Source organism: Osmerus mordax, chromosome 1, assembly GCF_038355195.1.
Source record: "Osmerus mordax isolate fOsmMor3 chromosome 1, fOsmMor3.pri, whole genome shotgun sequence".
Classification (NCBI taxonomy): domain Eukaryota; kingdom Metazoa; phylum Chordata; class Actinopteri; order Osmeriformes; family Osmeridae; genus Osmerus; species Osmerus mordax.
Genome location: NC_090050.1, coordinates 18,028,261 through 18,048,452, shown reverse-complemented (window position 1 = coordinate 18,048,452; position 20,192 = coordinate 18,028,261). Strand labels below are relative to the sequence as shown.

The window sequence follows — 20,192 nt, the reverse complement described above, 5'->3', positions numbered from 1 at the left end:
TAGCCGTAGGTCACATTCGTCGATGCTGGGGACATCCAAAAGAAAGAGACATTGAATGTCTAAAAATAGATTACGGAAGAAAAGTGTATTGTTGAGTGTGACTGTTCGTTAAAACAGAATAGCCTCCCCTCTCTCCATTATCTTGCTTATCTCCCTTCTCATAGCCCACATCGCATTTTATATATATTTTTTAATTACAAATACAATTGCGCAACCTAGGCCTGCTTAATAATTAATTAATTTCTAAAAGTTTGAAAAAAACTTCAGAAGAGACTTTACATGTAAACGGAGACTTTAATATCCGTAGGCCCTCTATATACAATCACATGCAATAATAATTAATCTGTCACTTAAAATGACGCTACCTAGTGAAACATTTTTACAACAAGATTGTTTCAATGCATGATGGGTTAGTATGTCGTTTTATTGCTTGATGATCAGCAGATATACAATCTATATAAAACCTATATAGTGAAAGGACTTAAACAGTCAACAAAATACACATTACATTAGAACTGAAAGACGGAAAAGTTACAAAAAACTATCTACACACTACAGTATACACATTCAAAGCACTAATCAAGTTAGTAGAATTACAAAACAATACTGACTAAAACACTATATAGAAACTATAATGGCCATTAAATGCTTTACCTTGACCTTGATAAATCAGTCCAAGTCAGTACATTTTAATTTAATTTGTACTTCACCAGGATAATTGTAAGTCTGTAGTACTTTTCACCTCTCACATTAGTGCATTTGCGTTATATATGTTTATGTAGAGTACTACTCTGGCTGCCCTATTCTGGGCAAGCTGAAGCTTATTAAGGTTAGTCTTGATCATACTCGTCTAGTCTGCCCAGTAGCTGTTAGAACATTTGTTCCATGTGATCAAATGTAGCCAGTAGCAGATTTCAGCTGGCATAGCTGATGCTGGCCTGTATGTCTGGGTAGAGGCACCAAGAGCCCATATTTGTATGTCTGTAGCAGTGAGTGGGCATGTGAGATGGCAAGCTTGAGTTACAAAGGCAATTCCCCACCCCTAGACACGACTAGGGCCATGTCAGACAGATGGAAGAAGAATGAAGAGGGAAGTGTGAGGGGGTTGGAAAGAGACATGGGTTGGGGTTGGATGAGTGGAATGATTTTGGTGAAACTGCGAAAGAAATGGCAGAATAAGAAGTAAAGGCAGCATGTAGGTGCAGTTGCTAAATACTAACCACATGTTTCCACAAAGTGAGGCACAGTAACATCAGCTTTCAAAAAAATGTCTACCACATGCACTACCGCAGGAAAGCATACTAAGGGGACAAACAAGGAGATTATAGGGTTGATGTTAATACATAGGCATCAAAGAGGGTGTTTTTGCAAGTTGATATCTTCTGCAGTATTACTACAGTATTACTCATTCCATTACTGTCTGGCCTTTTTGGACTGCAGGTCTACCTACAAATTATCACACGATGATCCCAATTAAAATGTTATTCTTTCATGATGTACACATCATAGAGAGTTGTTGTCAAGGAGCCAGAGCTTCGATAAGCCAGAGGTCGATAACAAGATCTGTGACTGAGCTCCATGCTTTAAGGAGACCCACGAACCAAACATGAACAAACATTCTAAAGAGGACACAACACAAGTTGGATAGTTTGGTCACTGCCACCCTGTCACCCTGTCTAAAACCACATTCAGTCACATAAACCTATTTCCCCTCCTAGAGCTGGCATTGAGATTAAGGTACTATCAATATCTGTTGCAAAAGATATAGTTACTGTACACATAAAAACAATACTCTCTTAACAGCAAACAACACTTACTCAAAAGCTGTACACTTCTGTAAATTTTTATTAACTATCAAATGAGATGATAAAATCATCAGTCATATATAAATATCTTGATATTATATATCTATATCTAACAATCACATATTGTTTTGATATTGTGAGCAGAAAGATAGCTGTGTGCCAAAATGAAGGAGGGGTTTAGTGACAAGTTGTTAAGTGAGACTCTGAAGGTCACACAATGCTGCCAGCTGTCTTAACAACTGTGGAATAAAACATGCTTAAGAAGTCATATGAACTTATAGATTCACCACAGTAAAAGTATGTACTATACTTACTATACATATATAGCCTACTAAAATCACACAAAGATGACTCTCACAGTGTTAATCATAACTGATACAGTAAAAAGAAAATTGCCTAGAACTGGTCAACTCAAAAATAGCTTTCCAAGATAGAAAGAAAACAAAACAACAAAGGGATGAAAATATTAGTTAGAAACATGATAAAATACTATGGAATTATTTAATAAACAGTAGCACACATTAGTACTCTGAATACCATCACTAACTTTAAGAGTTGGACCTAATTCATTAGTACTAGCTATTTATCAAGCTCCCCTTGAACTCCTTTGGGATCTCACCATTTTTTTAATTATTCTTGTAACCCTAACCCTCCAAATAATTGGTCAACATCTATAAGTCGTAAGTTTCTCTTCCTCCATGTGCACTGTAGACCTTGACCAGGTTGAGTAGATGCTACTATGCGTCGTTCCTGACGTTTCGGTCTACTTAAGGTGGAAGAAGCTTGATGACTTAGCAGGCGCAGCCATCAGCATGTTTGCTTGGTTCTTGTGAGAGATGTGGATCTGAGAAAAGATACAAAGCATTCACTGGCAAACAAAATCAAAATTGTGAATGACAACCGATAGATCGGATTACAAGATTAGTATGTTGATGGAGTTACTGAAGCCATGATTGACTTTCACCCTATTTAGAATTAAAATGTATGTGTGGAGCCTTGTAGTATATTGTAGGAACTACATTTAGGTTTAATGTTTTGTGTGTGTGCAGGTGTGCATGTGTGTATGATTTATAGCACTCACAGTGCATGGGGGCTGCATCCAGGGCTCACCATCAATCTGCATGGGCAAAGCTTTATGTGTCCTATTTATAGAAATAATAGGAGAGAAACATTTGATGGTTTATTGGCCATGCTTGGAATTTGACATGAAAGTGTGTGTGTGTGTGTTACAGAGCTTACTTTATAGTTATCTGGGAGGCTTGGGCCAGTCTGCGCCCAGCACTCTTCAGCCCTGTGTAGATCTGGCCCATCTCCATTGCCCCCTCCAACCCCACAACCTCCAAACGCCTGTCACTAAAGTCTAGTATGAAAAATAAGAATCAGGAAGTTGACATTTATTATTATTTCTAGTAAAACACATCTTACTTTAACATTTTTGTATGGAGAAGCAAACAAGCTAGTCTCACCCTGTGAACTCATTTTCAAAGCCTCAGGGTCAGTGATAACCTCATAAAGCTTCTCCTCAGATACATTCTGCCTGTCTGCCTTTTTGGGCTCACCCCACAGGTTTGAGCCACCATGCATGCTGGGTATGTTGACCACAGCTATGCCCTCTAAAGACAGACTGCTCAGGTCCAGGAGCATCCCAGAACACTGGGAGGCAGACGGACAGAAAGACGGAAGTAAAATGTTATTATTTTTTTAAAGAAAGATTAAATCCAGCTATTTAACCACAGAACCTAATATTTGAAATGCAGGACAGTCTTTTTACCTCAATAGTCAGACAATCCTTAAGCTTCTTGCAAGATGCAGATATGGTTTCCGATGTGGCAAACTCAAAATACCACAGTTTATTCTTTACCCTACCAGAAACATGTAAAATAAAAGGCATTCCGATTGCTCATTAAATTAACTCTCATTAAGTGTTACTGTACAACAAACACTCATTAAGGTCTACAGAAAGATATGAAATATAGGCATAATCTGAGACCACTAACTCTGACCAGTGACTTCTTGTTTATTATTTGGCCTCACCTGCTCTTAAACTTCTGGGGGTGCTTTTCTCTCATTGAATGGAAGCGATGTGCAATGGAGGCATCCTGCCAACAGTCAACATTACATGTTTAACATACAGAGGATTAGTTATTGGGCTTTAACACATGAGCAGTCATTCATCCCACAGCACACAGTTACTGTCAAATATTCTTTTAATTTACTACAACCATGTTCAGTTAAGTCCTCTTGTATTATTGTATTATTAGGTATGATAATCTTTGTTCTTTATCAAATCTCTGATGTCATGCCTCACCACTCCAATGGAGAAGTAATTGTTGATGATCTCAAAGGGCACAAGATCTCCTACATCCTGGGGGTTGTCTGGTATCACCTGCACACTCCAGCGGTCCATGTGCACCAACAAACTCCCCTCGATCTCTTTCAGGATCTCACTGAGGTCAGAGCCATCGTATCCTGGACCATAGAGGACAAACAAAACAGAGATGACAAAACAAATTATTAGACACACATCCAAATACTAATATACCTCTCTCCTCATATCACTGATTATAGTTTGGGTAACAACAATGACAATGTTGTCTTCACCTCCTCCCCAGCGAAGACAGCGGGCCAGATCGTTCCCTGTACCCAGAGGAAGGACAGCCACTGGAGGACGTACTGGCAGATCTGCTCTGTCTGAAAGCATGCGCAAGTGAGCATGTGCACACACCAAAAAAAAACATTGATCAGCCTTTCAAATACTGTGCATAGACTGTTTGTATAAGAGTCAATACAGTGTCTTTGACAGTAGCAAAGTTACCAATGGCATCTAGAATCCAACCAACAGTGCCATCTCCTCCACAGACCAAGATTCTGTAGTCATGAAGGTTTCGGAAGAAATGGAGTCTGGAATTCCAAACACACACAGGATATCATCATATTTAAATACAATTTGAATGTGATGCATCACACTCTGGTTGAAATTTAGCAGATGAAGAAAAATAGAACAGGAGCTGTCCAATAAGGTAATGGGGAACATTGCACAGCCTTATGGTAAATTAACTGAAGTGAAGGGTGAGCAAATAAAGGAAGCAACAAGAGGGTTTGGGAGCTGAACTTTGGAGGGGTTGTTAACCCATTACCAACAAAGTCTGGAAAATATAGAATAAATGTTTGTCTTAATAAGTTTTGTCAATCAGTTCAAATGTAATTTACCCTGGTGAAGGTCCTCCATTAGATAGGTTATAAACTTGTCGAGGATTCAAGAGGTACTGGAACTTCCTCAATACTCTGGAACACACAAAAGCATTTTAACAATGGCATCAAAGACAAGGATCAATATGCCACCAATATTCTTACCTCTTCCCCTGATTTCCTCCACTCTTTGGGTTCACAAACACAAGAAGCGGGTGGATGTCTGGAACTGGGACAATCTAAAAGAAGATATGGTAAATAAAAGCTGAACCTTTTTAAAAACACAAAAAACGTAATATGGTGAGTTCCGGTTTGTTCAAAGCCTCAAAAGGAAACACATTCTAATGACCACAACCCTCACTCAACCCATGCAAGAAAAAAGGTGTTTTGTTATGTTTGATGTTTGATGTAAGGTAGACCAACATACAGCAACAGTGCAGATGTAGCTGCCATAGCCGGAATAAATTTTGTTTCTGCATCTGTGCATCGTCATTTCATTTCCATTATTGTTTTTACTGTAGGCTTGTTCTATAAAATCTTGCTAAAAATGATTACCAAAAACCACAGCGCTGTATTGGATAAATTCAAGACCTGTCCCTATGGGTGAAGAAATCATGCTTTACCATTCTTATTAAACCTGGAGAAAAAAATTATCCATAATGCCTGGCAATGGGTGGTTTTTGATGCAGTATCAATTGTTGTAATAACAAAGTTATCTAAGGGTGCTGCTATGATTTGTACAAGTTTTCGTTATCGCATCCAACTACACAAACGATGTAGCAAACTACTTAGCGAGCTAGATCAGACAAATATGACTGGAGAAGACCATAAATGTTAAATCAAACATGCATTGATTGGGTGTGTTAGGTGGTTGTGTGAGTTGTAATGTGAAGGTATGTGAAGTTGGGTATTGGAAGGTGCACCACGGGTTGATAGAAAGCAGCACACCTGCAGAAGGTGTCCATCTGGAGTTATGTCTCGCAGGTTAGTGTCATCAGGGCAACTGGGACCACCGACCTCCTGGGACACACGCACATGATTGAAACACACCTACACCTATAAGGCACAGTTTTAATGAATAACTACTATGGCTGATTTGTACCTTTGAAGCTGAATATATAGCCCATGGTGGCAGTATGTGATCTCGCAGTGATCCACAGTCGCATGCTGATGACCCCAATGGTACACAGTCCTCATGGCGCTGAAAAAAGAAAAAAAACTCAATCAAGAAGTTATCTATCTCTTGTGTAAAAAATGACAGTTATGTTGTATTACACTTTCCTCACTTAGTGAACATTTCAGGAGTTATTTCATCTTTATCTGTCTGTGTGTCAATCTCTCACTAAGTATCTCTTCACACAGGAAACTCATCCGCCCTCCTCCTCACCATCTGGTGGCACCACACACACTGTTTCCCAGCCAGGGTCTTGATCTTCTTGTGGCAGAGCTGACACTTACTGGAGTCACAGTCTGAACTGATCCAATCATGAGCTGGCACCTGTGGTGCATGACAATCGAACATGGAAAAACACAAGGGGTGTGACAAATTGAGAGGTTTAAAATGACAGAGAAATAAATAAAAGGTACAGAGTTTGTAACAGTCAAAACCCTGTGAATTAGCTACAAATCCAGTAAGAACATAGTTACCCCAATTAATTTGGGGGTTTTGACGAAGGTGTGGACACATGGATCAGGGTTTTTGTTTGCACAGCGACCATGGACAGTGTACTTGCAAACTGAAAGGAAAAGACATCATGCAAGAGATTATAAATTTCACATTGGAAAGTAATGCTGTCATGTATTAATAGCCTCTGGGGTTTTTTCTGTAATAGAGATGATATAAGACTTGAGATCAGGCACTCCACTGGTGGTGGAAACATTGTGCTGTCAGTGTTCAGCTAAATGAGATATTTGAATGTTGCCCCCTGCTGTTTGGTTTGTGCTCTTACAGGTGCAACAGAGGCCCTGCTTCCCCAGACCCAGCAGCATGTTCTGACACACATAGCAGTAGGTTGGTTTGTTGAAATGCTTCATTCTCCAGATATGCTGACCATCCCTCTCTGTTTTCTAAAGAGGGGGGGGGGGGGGGGGGGGGAGTACAGTTGGTTTGCGTCAATCAAAGCTTGCAGTGCATCAACATGAAGAAAGCCTACAATACAGACAGGTAATATAAAATGAAAGAATGATTCACTGCCTTGTTTGAAAAAGTTTTTTAGACTGTTAAAAGGTGACACAGGTGAAGGCCTCATTTAGAATAAACTAGCCACAACTATCGGGACAGGGAACTGCATAAAGCACAAACTGAGTTTTTCTTTAAGGCCACAGATCTGCTTGTCTAAATTTACCTTCAGTCCAAGCAGCACAAGCAGGGGAACGTTGTTCATGCCTCCTTTCACCCATTCCTCCAGGGTCACTGTCTCACTGCCATCCGCATCAATAGCTGTCATCATGTCCTTCAGCACCTGACCAATTACAGTTACAAAAAACATTCCCGTCACACTCATCTAGATATAGTAGCACTACTTAATGTTGTGCACCACACCGTCAACCATCTCTACACATTGGCATTTCTCAACTACTGTCTCACACAGAAAGGATTCACTGTACGAAATAATAGGTAGCTCAAGAAACAGTAATAAATCAATTGTAGCAAAATAATCAGTACATTCTGTCATTCATCTAAGGAACTAGGATGGAGACAGGTGGTTGTCTTACTGGTCTGAGTTCAGTCACATCCCAACCTAGGTAGTCTGCCGCGCGCATCATCTGGGTGATGATCCGATCCACCTCCTAATCAGGAGAGAGACACACAGATCAGCATGGTGTCCCTGTTGTCCTTTCTCTGGGTAGAATGAAGGTCCTGTAGTTCAGGGATTACTCACAGAACTATCCAGTAGGCCATTGCCGTCTTTGTCATAAAGTTTAAAAGTAACTGGTAATAAATGACATATGAAAAAATTAGTTACATAACAACACTCCCTGTTGAAGCATGGTCACCAAAGAACTAACATAAACTGTCATGCAGCTGAATCTTAAAGGTGGTCTTACATTCCAGTTTGTCCTGTGGCTGCCCCTCCTCCAGCACAGAAAAGTAGCAAGACACATCCCTGAGAAAGACCCCACCTTAGAGACACAACAACATACAGGTTACTCACCCAGACTAAACTACTGATTCATGTAAATGTTGCAATATGCAGTCACTACTTGTTAAAAGCAGTTACACCCATTTCTGATTGACATTCAGTACATAAGAGCATTAATAAGACATAGCAGGCTCTGTTGTTCATCCTGGAGTACATGAATAATAGATTGCTGATAGATATCTAAGTCATTGGATGGTGGAACTCACCACCCTTGGGTGGAGGACTATTCATAGTGCTATCCCGTTCAGCATTCTGGAAGTAGTGGAACAAACGTTGGCTGAAGTCAGCAGGGAAGTCTTCCACCTCCAGGTAGGTCTTAAGGAACAGACTGAAGCCCACTGCATTGATACGCTGGAAGAGGGAATAAAGTGAAAGAAGCGACATTGGAGAGAACGTTGAAAGTGGGACATAATTGTATTGGAGTTGCATTGTTTTTCATTTGTTTCATAACAACAATTGTACTTTCTCCACCACACAAAAGTGAACAATTTAGTTTTTAAGTTTAATAGAATAATTGTACAGATTGGGTAAAATCCTATCTTCAGCTTACCTCTCCAAACCTGTGTTGAACTAATCGCCCACCAGCATGAAACTCCCTCATTACATCTTTCACTCTCGTGCTGCTATCTAAACAGGGCAAAGGTCAACAATGGATTTACTGATTGACTTGCAAATGTTCACAAGGTTTTGTCTGGATGGAGTATAGAGTGATGTGGAGTGGTGGTACTCACATTCCATATACTGTTGCAGTTGAATGAAATCCACAGGACTTAGGTCCCTCCCCTCTGTGTCTGTAGATGATGCCATGTTGGCCCACTCACTCATCCTGGGCAGAGAAAAAGGCAGAGAGGGACAGTTAGGAAGAGGGATGAACATAGATAGGGGAGAATAGATACAGGTTTGGAAGGAAAATACACGGCCAGAATTCCCAGCTCTGCAGACTCCATTTGTTGTTATCCTCCCTGTCATGCCATGATTTGATAACAGTCCGTTGTTGTACATTCCACTTCACATTCTTGAAGTACCTGTTTTTTGGTTCAAACATTTCCATAGGAGTCTATCTCTCACTTGTATCAGTGGGAGACAGCTACAGTTTCATGCTTCAACCTGTGAGATCTTGTTCGAATCTACCTTCGAATTACGTAAATACTGTCAGGGGAGGGAAGTGTCCCAGGAGGTTTTCCAATCAATCAAGGAAATGTAGTCTTGAAGTCTACCGCACAATGGCCTAATACATGTAATACAAGAAAATCTAACTCACAGTGCTGCTTTCTATACTTTGAAGCATCTGACATTTACAAAGATTCACAAAGGGAAAAATGTGTATTTTTCCGATTTTTCTTAAAAACGTGAAGTCTATATTAGTGCAAATTCGATGTTGGTTACTTACTGAAACAAAGTAATTATGTGTAGTTAAGATTGGTTAACAAAATAAAAGTCCGAAAAGGGTATAACCTGTTTTACGACTTAAAATGAAACTATCAAATCGATTGATTCCATTATGGCGTAGCCTACATAGAAGACAAAAATAGCGAAATTCCATTTACTTAACAGACGAAGTTAAATGATGGTTAAATGAGGAAAATAATTCTGGTAAGTATCGCCCTGCATCTGCACACAATCTCTGCTCACTTGTTTGGAAACTGGTCGAGTCTATCTGAAAACGACGTCACCAACAGTTTCGAGCATATGTGATTATTTAGATCTTGAGAGAACCAGACCATGTGGCATTGCAATGGATGAGTTGACAAGTTCATTAACTTAAAGCTGTATGTCAATTTTTTCAAGCAAGGCAATATTTATTCCACGCTGACTGAGACAGTTTAAGAACATAGCCTACACCGGACAAGGATTACTGACTACTGTTGCCGATATGACGTACTACTTTTGAAGCTATCTTCTACTTACTTTTCAGTTGAGGTGCGTCCCAGTTGAGGTGATGATCGACGGACACCTGCAGTCGAAATACAGATAGTATTTCACGTCAGTCAACGTCAAATTGTTTATTTGGTTGATGTTACGAGGTGCGAGCTGGCTGCATGTGGATATTGTTTGCTGTCTAAATGAACAAGTTAGTATTATAGGTCTACTGTCAGGGATTTAGGAGTGCGTGGGGGAGGGGCGTCAGACCAGGTGGAGTAGTAGGCTACCGCCTTGCTTTTGGGATTGTGCACATAAAAAGGAATTACCAGTGGATTCTTGAGGATCTGCTGATATCTCTCCGAGGCCTCCCTGGCACAACCTTAGGCACGAATTTTAAATCACAGATAATTAAATGTTGAATATCTTAAATCAAAAAATACATGCAGATTTTAAATATTTTAATGAAACCATACAACTCACTAATTAATAAACATCTATTGATGTGGATAGATACAGACATTTTAAGTTATATTTATATCATTACTATTTACAATACATTTTCGATTTACAATAGATTTGTATTTTTATGTAAGCACAGCCACACCAACCTTCAAGAGCATGAGAACAAGCAATGACAGAAATAAGTATAGAATTGCTTATAGAAGTCATTAGGAATTTTGTAACATTTAATAAACATCAGATGAAAAATTAAATTCTCCATAGTTTTAATTTATTTGTGGGTCCTATTAATTATTTTCTTATAAATTCTTAAAACTGTATCTCAACATGCACTCTATGGCCCAGTTTCCCAGAGATGGAATAAGCCTTGTCCTGGACTAAAAATGTTTTCAATGGAGATCTTCATAAAAGCTTTCTTTAATTTTAGGAAGAGGCTCAATCCATGTCTGGGAAACTGGGCCTGTCTAAAGTGTGAGGAACAATGAAGTTGGACAAATGACAAAACTACACAAGATCAACAATTACCTGAAACTTAACTCAGATGATGAACTGGTTGTGTACAGTCTTTGCTCTCAAAAAGCCAATCAGCATCTTTAGTAATCCAACAGAGTGCTGAATGTCTCCAACAAATACAGGCACTTTTGCTCAGATTCCCAAGACTTGAATTTGAGTTCCCCATAGTATCAAGGCACATAACTGACAGAGCACAGAGAGCCAGCCATGCAGAGCTAGGCAGGGGATTAGGGCTGTTTCACCTTTGTAGCCCTCTAAGCGCTCATGGGTCGAGCACTTAATTAAGCCTGAACAATTAAATAGCGAGGTTCTTTCAGTGATTGAAATAACACGTGTAGCATATATGATTAGAGAGTACATTTAATTTAATCAGTTCTGGGGGAAAATTGAATTCAGGCAGACTTCAATCTCTCCAATTGAAAATGTTCACTGAACTTTACCATGGCTATAATGAGTATTTTCAAGGCTACACTAGTACTGTTTTTGTTCATTGGGACTGAAATAACTACATTGATAAAGTGGAACTTGAAGTCTAACTTCAGAATAGATGAAGACAGTACCTTAAAATTACAAACTGATACTTACAAACTGGGGGTACTTAATGTACAGATGTCATATTACCAATGTATCTGTGGGAGTATGACATACAAAAGAGGCTATGTTAAGTGGCCTTCAGACAATGAGGTAAACAATATCAAACAATGGAAAAAAATTAATGGAAAACAAGATCAAACCGCTTAACAAAATAAACAGAAAACAAGATCAAACAACTTAACAAAATAAATGGAAAACCTTTGGTTATTGGTTGACTAATGAGCATAAATGCTTTGGTATTTCTCAGACTTTTGTCATATAACTGGACCCACTTCTAACCAATACAACATCAAAACAAGTTGTGAAGGGGACTGAATGCCGCAGATCCTTCTGAAAATCATATTGACAGCAATAATTGTACAAAACCCTAAGGCATGAAACTTATTCCATCAAGTAAAACAAAAGAATAAAAAAAAAAAATGAAATATGACCCACATTTGATTTACACTACCCAACTCCCAGTCCAATATTTTCTTGATCATATTCCAATGTGTGTTGATAGAGGGACAAGCTATAGTTGGTAAAGATAAATGTAGCTGTAAATGCTCCAAACTAGCAGTACAATTTCCTCTTTGAAGTCACTGCTCAAACACATGACTAAATTAACTGTTATTATTAAATGTTTTTGTCAACTTCATTATACACACACACACACTTCTGTTGAAGCCAAAAATCAATGCTTGACAAAGGGGTTAGTGGGCCATATCCAAAATTAATGCTCATAATAGGCCACCAATCAGATGCTTCATCTACAGCAGAAAGGGTGCAGATAAGGTACAATAGGCCACAATCATATTTTATCGAAAACATTTAGCAAGATAATCCCATTGTATATATAACTTATTTTTTATTCTATTTTTCGTTTATTAAAACATATTCATCATTAATGCATTATTACATAGGGGCTTGTCTGCTTCAAGCAGTTCTTCTTTAAGCATCCGTCTCTGCCTCCTAAAACCCATCAATTAGCATATTCTAGGTTGGGCCAGTCTCTCTCTGTGGCTTTTTTATGAGATTTCTGTTCTCCCTGGTATGTCATACTATCTCCTCCATCTTTGCTCTGTCAGGGCTTCTTCCTCAGCTCTGGGGTCTGAGCCTGAGACAATGTATCCATTTGACCCCAGCACGCCCTTCTGTTCTTTCACTTCCAGGTAGTTCTAAGTATTTCTTCAGCTGTGTCATAGGATCTCCTCCACTCCATGAGCAAAGATCATGACCAGGCCAGGCTCCAGAATCATGTCCTCTCCCATGTGCTGGTTCTCACAGGCCATCACCACCACTGCTTGCTTCCCTGGTATACGCTTGGCCACATAGTTCTCATAGTAGCGCCGGTTCATCTGTCGGGTCTCCAGTGTGGCCAGGCCCTGCGGCCAGTTCCTTTCGTGGGCATTCTCAATGAGGTCATTGACAATGGAGGGTGGACAGCCACTGTCGACGAGAGAACGTTTGATGATTGCTTGAAGCACAGCGTCTGGCGTGGAGATCATGCCTCCCCAGCGGGTCACACGTGCTGGCTGGAGAGAATTCACCCATCTGGAAAAGGGGGGTGGGTAGGAGGTTCTGTTACACGTGTCTAATAAATGTGAGTACCCATCCCTGGACATTTTGATGATTATCTGATAAGCAGCATAATCCTGAACATTTTCATAGTGCACTAAAAGATAATTGTAGACGACAGAAAGCAAGGCCCAATGTGCACCAAAGAGACTGATAACCCACTCACTCTAGTATCTCATTGTATTCTATGGTTTCTTCAAGGTTCTGTAGGTTGGGATTGGCACTGCGAATTGCTCTCATATATGCCTTGAGAAGCTGGATGTCCCGTTTCTGTAAGTACGGATGACATGAATTACACTGGGCTAGGAAAGCAAAAATCATTATTAGGCAGTGATTACAAAGCAAAGTACACACAACACACACCTGTTCTGCAAGCTGGTGCTTGTGCTCCACTGCTGTTCTCTCCAGATCTGCGATCTTGCCCTGTTGCAGCTGTACCACGCTGCGGAGATGTTTGATGCAGTTATGGTTGATCACCTCATCTTTGGGCATCTCCAGTCTGGTGGGAAAGAAAAAATCACAAATCTATTCTACAATTCTTCAGTCATATTAAGTTTTATCCCAAAGTGTGTTCCACCTCAGATCTCCCTGATGTCCCTAGATTCACTTTCACATACCCCAGACCCATTTGCAAACCCACACTTACCCGCAGCCCTGCTCACACTTAACGGGTCTCTTGGGGTTATGCTCGCAGTCTCGGAGATGTGACTGAAGTTGGTCCAGCCGCAGAACGGCGCTGCAGCCAAAGCCTGCATTGTCGCAAGTGATCTGCAGTTTGGAGAGCATGTTGCGCATGATGCGTGGCACGGGACGCAGGTGGGCCAGGGTCACCACGCTCCTGTCCACTGGGCATATCTGCTGCTGGGAGAACCACTGAGTGATGCAAGCATTGCAGAAAGCATGTTCGCAATGAGGAGCCTTGGGGGAAGAATAACATACAGCACACACACGCACACACACAGAGGTCAAAGGATAGAAAGTAGGAGAAGACATTCACTATTAAGCCCCTAAAGCCTCTAACGGGCATGGTGTGAGTTCGGTGATGCACTGCTGATTCACAGCAGACCCCTAGGGGAGTATAAATAACATCACCCCCCTCCCAGCACAGTCTAGCACAGTCCAGCACAGGCTCTCCACAGCTGCAGCAAGGTCAGGGAGAACACACATCTACCTACTCTCACCCACCATACCCACCTCACCCCAGCACCCTTTCATCTCTATCTCCTCATTACATCTAAATACCTCACAGTTTTCCACCAGGTCAGAAATCTATTATAAGATGATTTAGAGCCACTATACTGTGGATGCTAAAATATGCAACACTGACGGCAACAGCCGAGTGCACATGCAAGCAAACTACATCCCAAGCATTCTCTCAATCTGCGTTAGTCCACTAAAAGCCAATGTCAATGATGTTCACTGTTGCCAACACGCTGCGCAAACTGCCTTTACAGCTGTGAATGCACACTGGGTTTCGGTAAACCTATACTTGAATACATCACTATTAATATAGGCTACATGTGGCAGACACAATCTGAGTAACATCTGTCTGGATACTCACCTCATGGCCACCTTACCTTACCCACCAGCAGTGAGTAGCTCTGTATGTTATTGAAGCATCTCTATTATTTGATCTATGTACTTTCCTCAACAGCAGCGTCTATTGCTTCATGCTGTACCAGAAAACATACACACCAGACTATCCTGCTGCACTCACACTCCAATATGCATACCCCTTTCCTCTTTTCCTTCCCTTCTCTCTCCTCTCTCTCCCTCACTTGCTGTCACGGCATCCGTCTGAAAGCTGATCTCTCTGTTAGCTCTCTCCTCCATATATCTCTCTCCTTTTGGTGCAAACAACAGTTCTAATGGATCAGACATGTATGCAGAGAACTTGACAAACCCCCTTAAGAGCAGAAATTAATCTTTTGAAAAAGCACTTGCACCCCAAAAGCCTTTCAGTTTTCTAGCAATGTTCCCATATACTTGTTTTGCACTATATGTGCACCACTTCATCATACAGTAAGTAAACAAATTGGTGATGATGCACTTGTACTATTGCTACAGTAGTATTTTCTGCACTGGAAGCTATATAATAATTGATAAACAAATGATGCAACAAATCTCTAAGCGCAGTTGTGAACTGCTTTAATTTGAGAAATTAGATATTAAAGGCACTGTCATATAGGGGGTCTTTTAAAGAGAGAGACAGATCATGGACTTATTTCATATGGTCAAAATATATTAGGATCCTGACCTGCACAGGCTCCTCTAGGACTCCACTGCAAATAGGGCACAGCAGGTCCTCATCCACTTCCCCATGGAACCGTGTGACGTCGTAGCCCATGGCACATCACCAGAGCCAACTACAACCTGAAAAAGATGAGAAAGATGGTCAAAAGATGAGTAATAGAATTGCTAATCTAACGGTTTTCAAACCAAAAAAATTATAAAGCCTCTTTCAATTAGATTAGTAGAAATGCATATTTAAATATCTAAAATATAAACATAAAATACTCCTCATAACAAGAAGTAGTTCCATCTATTGTGAACTCCTTCCTCAAAAAGAAAGTGTACTAATCTATTAGCTGTATAGTAACATGAAACTATGCAGCTAGTGACATTTTGCAGGAAAGTGTTTGATCTCCATGCATTTTGGAGTGCTGTAAAATGATGCAAACTAGGTTAAATCACAAAGAGGGGGGTGGGATGCTTTGCCATGGCACGGTGTAGACCAATGTGTAGCCCTTAGAAAACACAACACAAAAAGTGCAACACATTCAAGACAATATTTCAATAGTATAAGTGTCCTGTCTCCCACATCTTAATCTAGCAACCAAGCCTAGTACCAGCTACTGTAGCTTTTAAAGTCAATAGACCAACAGAAAAGACTTATTTAATTAAAATATGAGAATCTATGATGATGTTGATATGTGAAATCATGTGCCAACAATGCTAAGATGTTTAGCGATTGCTATCCTAACCAAATTAAAAGAAAACTGCGGAGATAGTCATTTGTTCATGAAGATAGCTTGCATCAAATTCTTCTGACTTCTAAAACCCCCCATGGCTAATCAGGAGGCATTTTAGTGAGTTAACTAGATACATAGACGCGGATGCAGACCTGCGAGTTTGCTCGACTATTAGCTAGATAGCTAGTCAGAATACTGTAGACTAGCTAACCAACCAAGTGTAAGTGACAGTGTGGTACCAGTCCAGGTTAGCCTGCAGGCTAGCTAGCTTGCTAGTACAACCAATCGCACACTACAGTGAGTCACCTGGATTAATCAACCACTGTCATAAACAAATAACTCTTTTATTTACCGGTTATTTCTTGAATATTGGTTGGAAGAATAACTGCATCACTAGCAGGCTAGCATGGCAGTTCGGTATCCATTATTCCCAGCCTGCTGTCACTTTTCCAGTCCAGGCGGCAGTCCAGCCTTCCTGATCGTCACTAAGCAACTATCAGATTGACAGTTTACTTCGCCTATCATCAGCCTCTTCTCAATATGAGCCTATCACGAGCCTTGTCTTGAATATCCGGGAAACAACTACCTATGTACTCCTACCAAATTTGATTGACAATGTATTTGACCATCTGGATGCAAGTCGACATGTAGATGCAAAAAAATAAACAACTTTCCAGCTAGCTGGCTAGCAACATTTAAATGGAGGAGCCTTTTACTGAAATAATGCTATCTCTAATTACGTAGTTTGTTCCATATGGCTAAAAAGCTTATTGTATCTCATTAATATCCTAGGCTGAGTTTTCCAGTATAGTAATCCTAAACAAAGTATATATCGCAGATGTGATCGACTGAGGTATTAGCACAAACGTAGCTAGCCCAGGTGCTATTAGCCATAGCCAGAGAGCTATCAACCATTATAGCAAGAACGACCTGCATTTTGCTAGTCTAGCAAATCTAGCTAACTGCTGCTTGTGTTAACAAAAATTCAGTATTTAAGAAGTATCTGTACAAAATCCAGAGCCATGGAGATTTAAGCGACATAGGTAGGATACAATTATTATTATTGTCTTCTTTTTGCAGAAATAACTGGCTTCATTCCAGAAATTTGATTTGGATGCTTGAAAAACATGACAACCGAGACTCACGTCAAAGACATTAAGCCGGGACTCAAAAACCTCAGCGTCATCTTTATCGTGCTAGAAACAGGTTGGCAATATGTATATAATAATAAATATACATTTTCACTATGCGTCCTGACGCTGCTGTATGGAATGACAATCAATATAAAGTAGCAGTGCTCCAGTACTGCTTCAAAAAAAGAAAGGAAGATCTACCAATATCGTCCTTTATTTTGTTTTCTAAAATAGGTCGAGTGACAAAAACGAAAGATGGCCATGAGGTGCGGACCTGTAAGGTAGCGGACAAGACAGGCAGTATAAGCGTCTCTGTTTGGGATGAGGTGGGGGGACTTATCCAAACCGGTGACATCATCAGGCTCACGAAGGGGTGAGTCAGTCATGAAAACTGTCAAAGTTTGGATTCCCAAAATATCCTCAATTTCTTGTGTTCTTCCTGTTGGTGGAGGCGGATATAAAAATATCTTCATTTTTATTTCTATCTTATTTCTAAATCTCAAAATGGAAAGTATCTGAGTAGATTGTATCTTGTGTTAACCCGTATTTTCCTCTCCAGGTATGCATCTGTGTTCAAGGGTTGCCTTACTCTATACACAGGAAGAGGTGGAGAGTTGCAGAAGATTGGAGAGTAAGCTAAATGGGAGCAGAGTGACAACATATTATTCATACTATAATTCATAGGGAGAAATATTCACAAATTAACTGTTTTACTGTGACTGTTTTGATTAGATTCTGCATGGTGTACTCAGAGGTGCCAAACTTCAGTGAGCCAAACTCAGAGTACCTGGCCCAGATGAACAACAAGACAGTAAGAAATTATTAAAGGAATCTTTACTTTTTCAGTTGTACTTATTCATCAGTATTTGATTAGCACTCAATATTTGCATCCTTAAAAGCAATATAGATAGAACAACATTATTTTCTGTCAGGCTCTCAACGACCAAGGAAGCTTGATGAACAATAACAACTCTTCAGGCAACTTGTCTGGTAAGTAAACTGACTGTTGCCACCAACAACTGAATGGATCGAGTTTCCATCACCTTCTGACAGTGTTGGTTTTCTTGATCATTTAAGGGAATGAAACTTCCAATGGGAATGGTGTAAATTCTCCAGGTTCTGGAAGCTCCACCAATCCTCAACAGACAGGAAGGGTAGGCGGAGCTGGTGCTGGCAACAGAGGAACAACCAATCCTGCAGTTGGAGGGACAGCTGTCAGCAATGGCAAGGAGACCAGGCGATCAGCCAAAAGATGATAGTCAAGCCAAGTCCATCCAGATATGAATGATGAAAGACTGTGCTTCTCTAAAGACTGATCTCACTTGTTTGTTTTAGGTCTTATTCGATGTGTATAATTTTCTGGGTCAAAGCAGCCTTACAGACCCTTTTCATTCCTTTTTTAAAATGGTATTTTAATTGTTGGATTTAGAATACTGAAAACCTACGTATATATGTAGTTCACTCAAAATACATTATATGAACTATACCTTCACTTTCTTTGTACTGCAACATTTTTGAAAACAGGCAAATAAATCAATTTCTTTTGTAGATTCAGAAAAGGACAAGTTGCAGTTCAGAGTTTATACAATAAAATGATTTGCTATAATAAATAAAATCCCATATCAATGCCAGAAGGAACATTTCTACAAAGTATCCAGGAAACAGAAATATACATGGTATGTTTTTGTTTGGGATTCCTTACTTTTTTTTAAAGTGAAAAACTTTAATTCAAGTTAAGCATTACATTTGGTATATTTTCTACATTGAGATTAATCCATGAATCTTCCGTCTGGTTCTCTCCTGTGGAATTACAAAATATCATTGTCCTTTGTGTTCTGTCTTGCACTGTATAAAGATACAGTATGGCATATCAGCGTGTGTTATATATGATGGTTCTACAAGTGTAAGACAAAAAGAATCCATGAGAAACATAATTAATAGATATAAGCAATAGCACTTTATTTAAACATAACCAATCCGAAGCCACAACACTAAATGACAGGACTCATAGGCTGCAGCATACATTGTAAAAAATAATCTTATAGGATGCCTTGGTTTCTTGGTGTTTGAAAGGTCTACAGATTTTGTTTTAGTTTAATCATGTCTTTTTACACATACGTAACAATTAACAATTCACTAGCACATTTATGTTCTAACAAGGCAAAGTGCTTTCAAAGATTGCATTGTCTCATAAAACCATGAACAGGTAGGAGATTAGTTCAGAGGTGGGAAAATACAGTATGTATAGGGCATCTCCCCAATATCTTCACTCCCTACTAATTGTATCTCACATTCCTCTGCGTTAATCAAATACCAAAGGTTTATTAAATTGGGGGCGAGATGTTGACAGAAATTATCAAAGTTCTAGAGTTTCTGAAAGGTTTAAGGCTGGATATGATGAGTTTTCCCTTCTATCATAAACACCACATGCATCATATTCCCATCGTCAGACTAAAATAGGAGCATTTGTTACTTGTTGCTTTTTAGTTAATCTCATAATCATACACAGTTACAGTTGTAAACTTGATCTTTAGATGTATGGCTCAACTTACACATGTAAAATGCACCTTTCTATTAAAAATATGCAGACTTATTTAAGGATACTGAAGAGGATGTTATGTAAAATAATCAATCAAAAAGTACCATGTCACTACATGTATGAATAACAACCAATGTGTACCCAGTTATGGTTAATTTATGCTACAACAGTTAGAGGTTCAAAAGAGATTTGATTTAATTTAATACCGTTTGGCTTCACATTCCAGTGGTTGTGATATCATATTTCCTTCCATGTACGCACACTCACATAAATACACACAGTCAAGCTCACATTAGCTTTTGCCCTTATGATTAAAATAATTCATATTTCTTTCATTCTTTGAAACATGAAGTAGGTGGTTAGGAGCTAAGCTGACAGCTGTGTATCAAGGAGGTAGGAAACCTAAGTCACATTTTAATCTATTT

General features: G+C 39.6%; 3 protein-coding genes across 8 annotated transcripts; 1 reads left to right on the top strand and 2 right to left on the bottom strand.

Moving 5' to 3' along the window:
• Positions 1-310: 310 nt before the first annotated feature.
• dgkab (diacylglycerol kinase, alpha b) lies at positions 311-10,228 on the bottom strand. Of its 5 annotated transcripts, XM_067235077.1 has the most exons (24): positions 10,046-10,228; positions 8,869-8,963; positions 8,688-8,764; positions 8,344-8,488; positions 8,043-8,117; positions 7,877-7,926; positions 7,710-7,784; positions 7,340-7,456; positions 6,944-7,061; positions 6,642-6,730; positions 6,382-6,492; positions 6,097-6,195; positions 5,943-6,014; positions 5,160-5,233; positions 5,016-5,090; positions 4,621-4,706; positions 4,407-4,496; positions 4,114-4,274; positions 3,840-3,904; positions 3,577-3,667; positions 3,272-3,458; positions 3,045-3,165; positions 2,887-2,947; positions 311-2,649 (listed from the first exon to the last, which is right to left on the bottom strand). In XM_067235077.1, the coding sequence occupies exons 2-24, from the start codon at positions 8,960-8,962 to the stop codon at positions 2,569-2,571; spliced, it is 2,214 nt and encodes a 737-aa protein (XP_067091178.1). In that variant the 5' UTR covers position 8,963; positions 10,046-10,228; the 3' UTR covers positions 311-2,568. The 5 variants fall into 5 exon arrangements, with proteins under 5 accessions (XP_067091178.1, XP_067091161.1, XP_067091169.1 ...); XM_067235060.1 differs by lacking the exon at positions 10,046-10,228 and having other exon boundaries at positions 8,869-9,071; XM_067235068.1 differs by lacking the exon at positions 10,046-10,228 and having other exon boundaries at positions 5,943-6,011; positions 8,869-9,071.
• A 215-nt stretch (positions 10,229-10,443) lies between these two features.
• Positions 10,444-16,573, bottom strand: LOC136943132 (E3 ubiquitin-protein ligase NRDP1-like). The gene is made up of 6 exons (XM_067236354.1): positions 16,448-16,573; positions 15,381-15,496; positions 13,770-14,041; positions 13,487-13,622; positions 13,290-13,393; positions 10,444-13,099 (listed from the first exon to the last, which is right to left on the bottom strand). The coding sequence occupies exons 2-6, from the start codon at positions 15,468-15,470 to the stop codon at positions 12,745-12,747; spliced, it is 957 nt and encodes a 318-aa protein (XP_067092455.1). The 5' UTR covers positions 15,471-15,496; positions 16,448-16,573; the 3' UTR covers positions 10,444-12,744.
• A 156-nt stretch (positions 16,574-16,729) lies between these two features.
• On the top strand, positions 16,730-18,946 carry nabp2 (nucleic acid binding protein 2). 2 transcript variants are annotated; one of them, XM_067235652.1, is made up of 7 exons: positions 16,730-16,948; positions 17,176-17,301; positions 17,463-17,601; positions 17,788-17,859; positions 17,961-18,039; positions 18,161-18,218; positions 18,345-18,946. In XM_067235652.1, the coding sequence occupies exons 2-7, from the start codon at positions 17,223-17,225 to the stop codon at positions 18,482-18,484; spliced, it is 567 nt and encodes a 188-aa protein (XP_067091753.1). In that variant the 5' UTR covers positions 16,730-16,948; positions 17,176-17,222; the 3' UTR covers positions 18,485-18,946. The 2 variants fall into 2 exon arrangements, with proteins under 2 accessions (XP_067091753.1, XP_067091745.1); XM_067235644.1 differs by having other exon boundaries at positions 18,306-18,946.
• The last annotated feature ends 1,246 nt before the right edge of the window (positions 18,947-20,192 follow it).

Excerpts from the sequence above, each read along its gene's own strand:
- dgkab (XM_067235060.1), bottom strand. The coding sequence starts at position 9,013 with ATGTTCATCCCTCTTCCTAACTGTCCCTCTCTGCCTTTTTCTCTGCCC. Across the intron at positions 7,457-7,709 it reads ATGTGACTGAACTCAGACCA|GTGCTGAAGGACATGATGAC; the intron begins GTAAGACAACCA and ends GTAATTGGTCAG. Across the intron at positions 3,166-3,271 it reads TTTGAAAATGAGTTCACAGG|ACTTTAGTGACAGGCGTTTG; the intron begins GTGAGACTAGCT and ends TTTTCATACTAG.
- LOC136943132 (XM_067236354.1), bottom strand. The coding sequence starts at position 15,470 with ATGGGCTACGACGTCACACGGTTCCATGGGGAAGTGGATGAGGACCTG. Across the intron at positions 13,623-13,769 it reads AAGTGTGAGCAGGGCTGCGG|ACTGGAGATGCCCAAAGATG; the intron begins GTAAGTGTGGGT and ends CTTTCCCACCAG. Across the intron at positions 13,100-13,289 it reads GAATACAATGAGATACTAGA|ATGGGTGAATTCTCTCCAGC; the intron begins GTGAGTGGGTTA and ends CCCCTTTTCCAG.
- nabp2 (XM_067235644.1), top strand. The coding sequence starts at position 17,223 with ATGACAACCGAGACTCACGTCAAAGACATTAAGCCGGGACTCAAAAAC. Across the intron at positions 17,860-17,960 it reads GAGTTGCAGAAGATTGGAGA|ATTCTGCATGGTGTACTCAG; the intron begins GTAAGCTAAATG and ends TGTTTTGATTAG. Across the intron at positions 18,040-18,160 it reads CCCAGATGAACAACAAGACA|GCTCTCAACGACCAAGGAAG; the intron begins GTAAGAAATTAT and ends ATTTTCTGTCAG.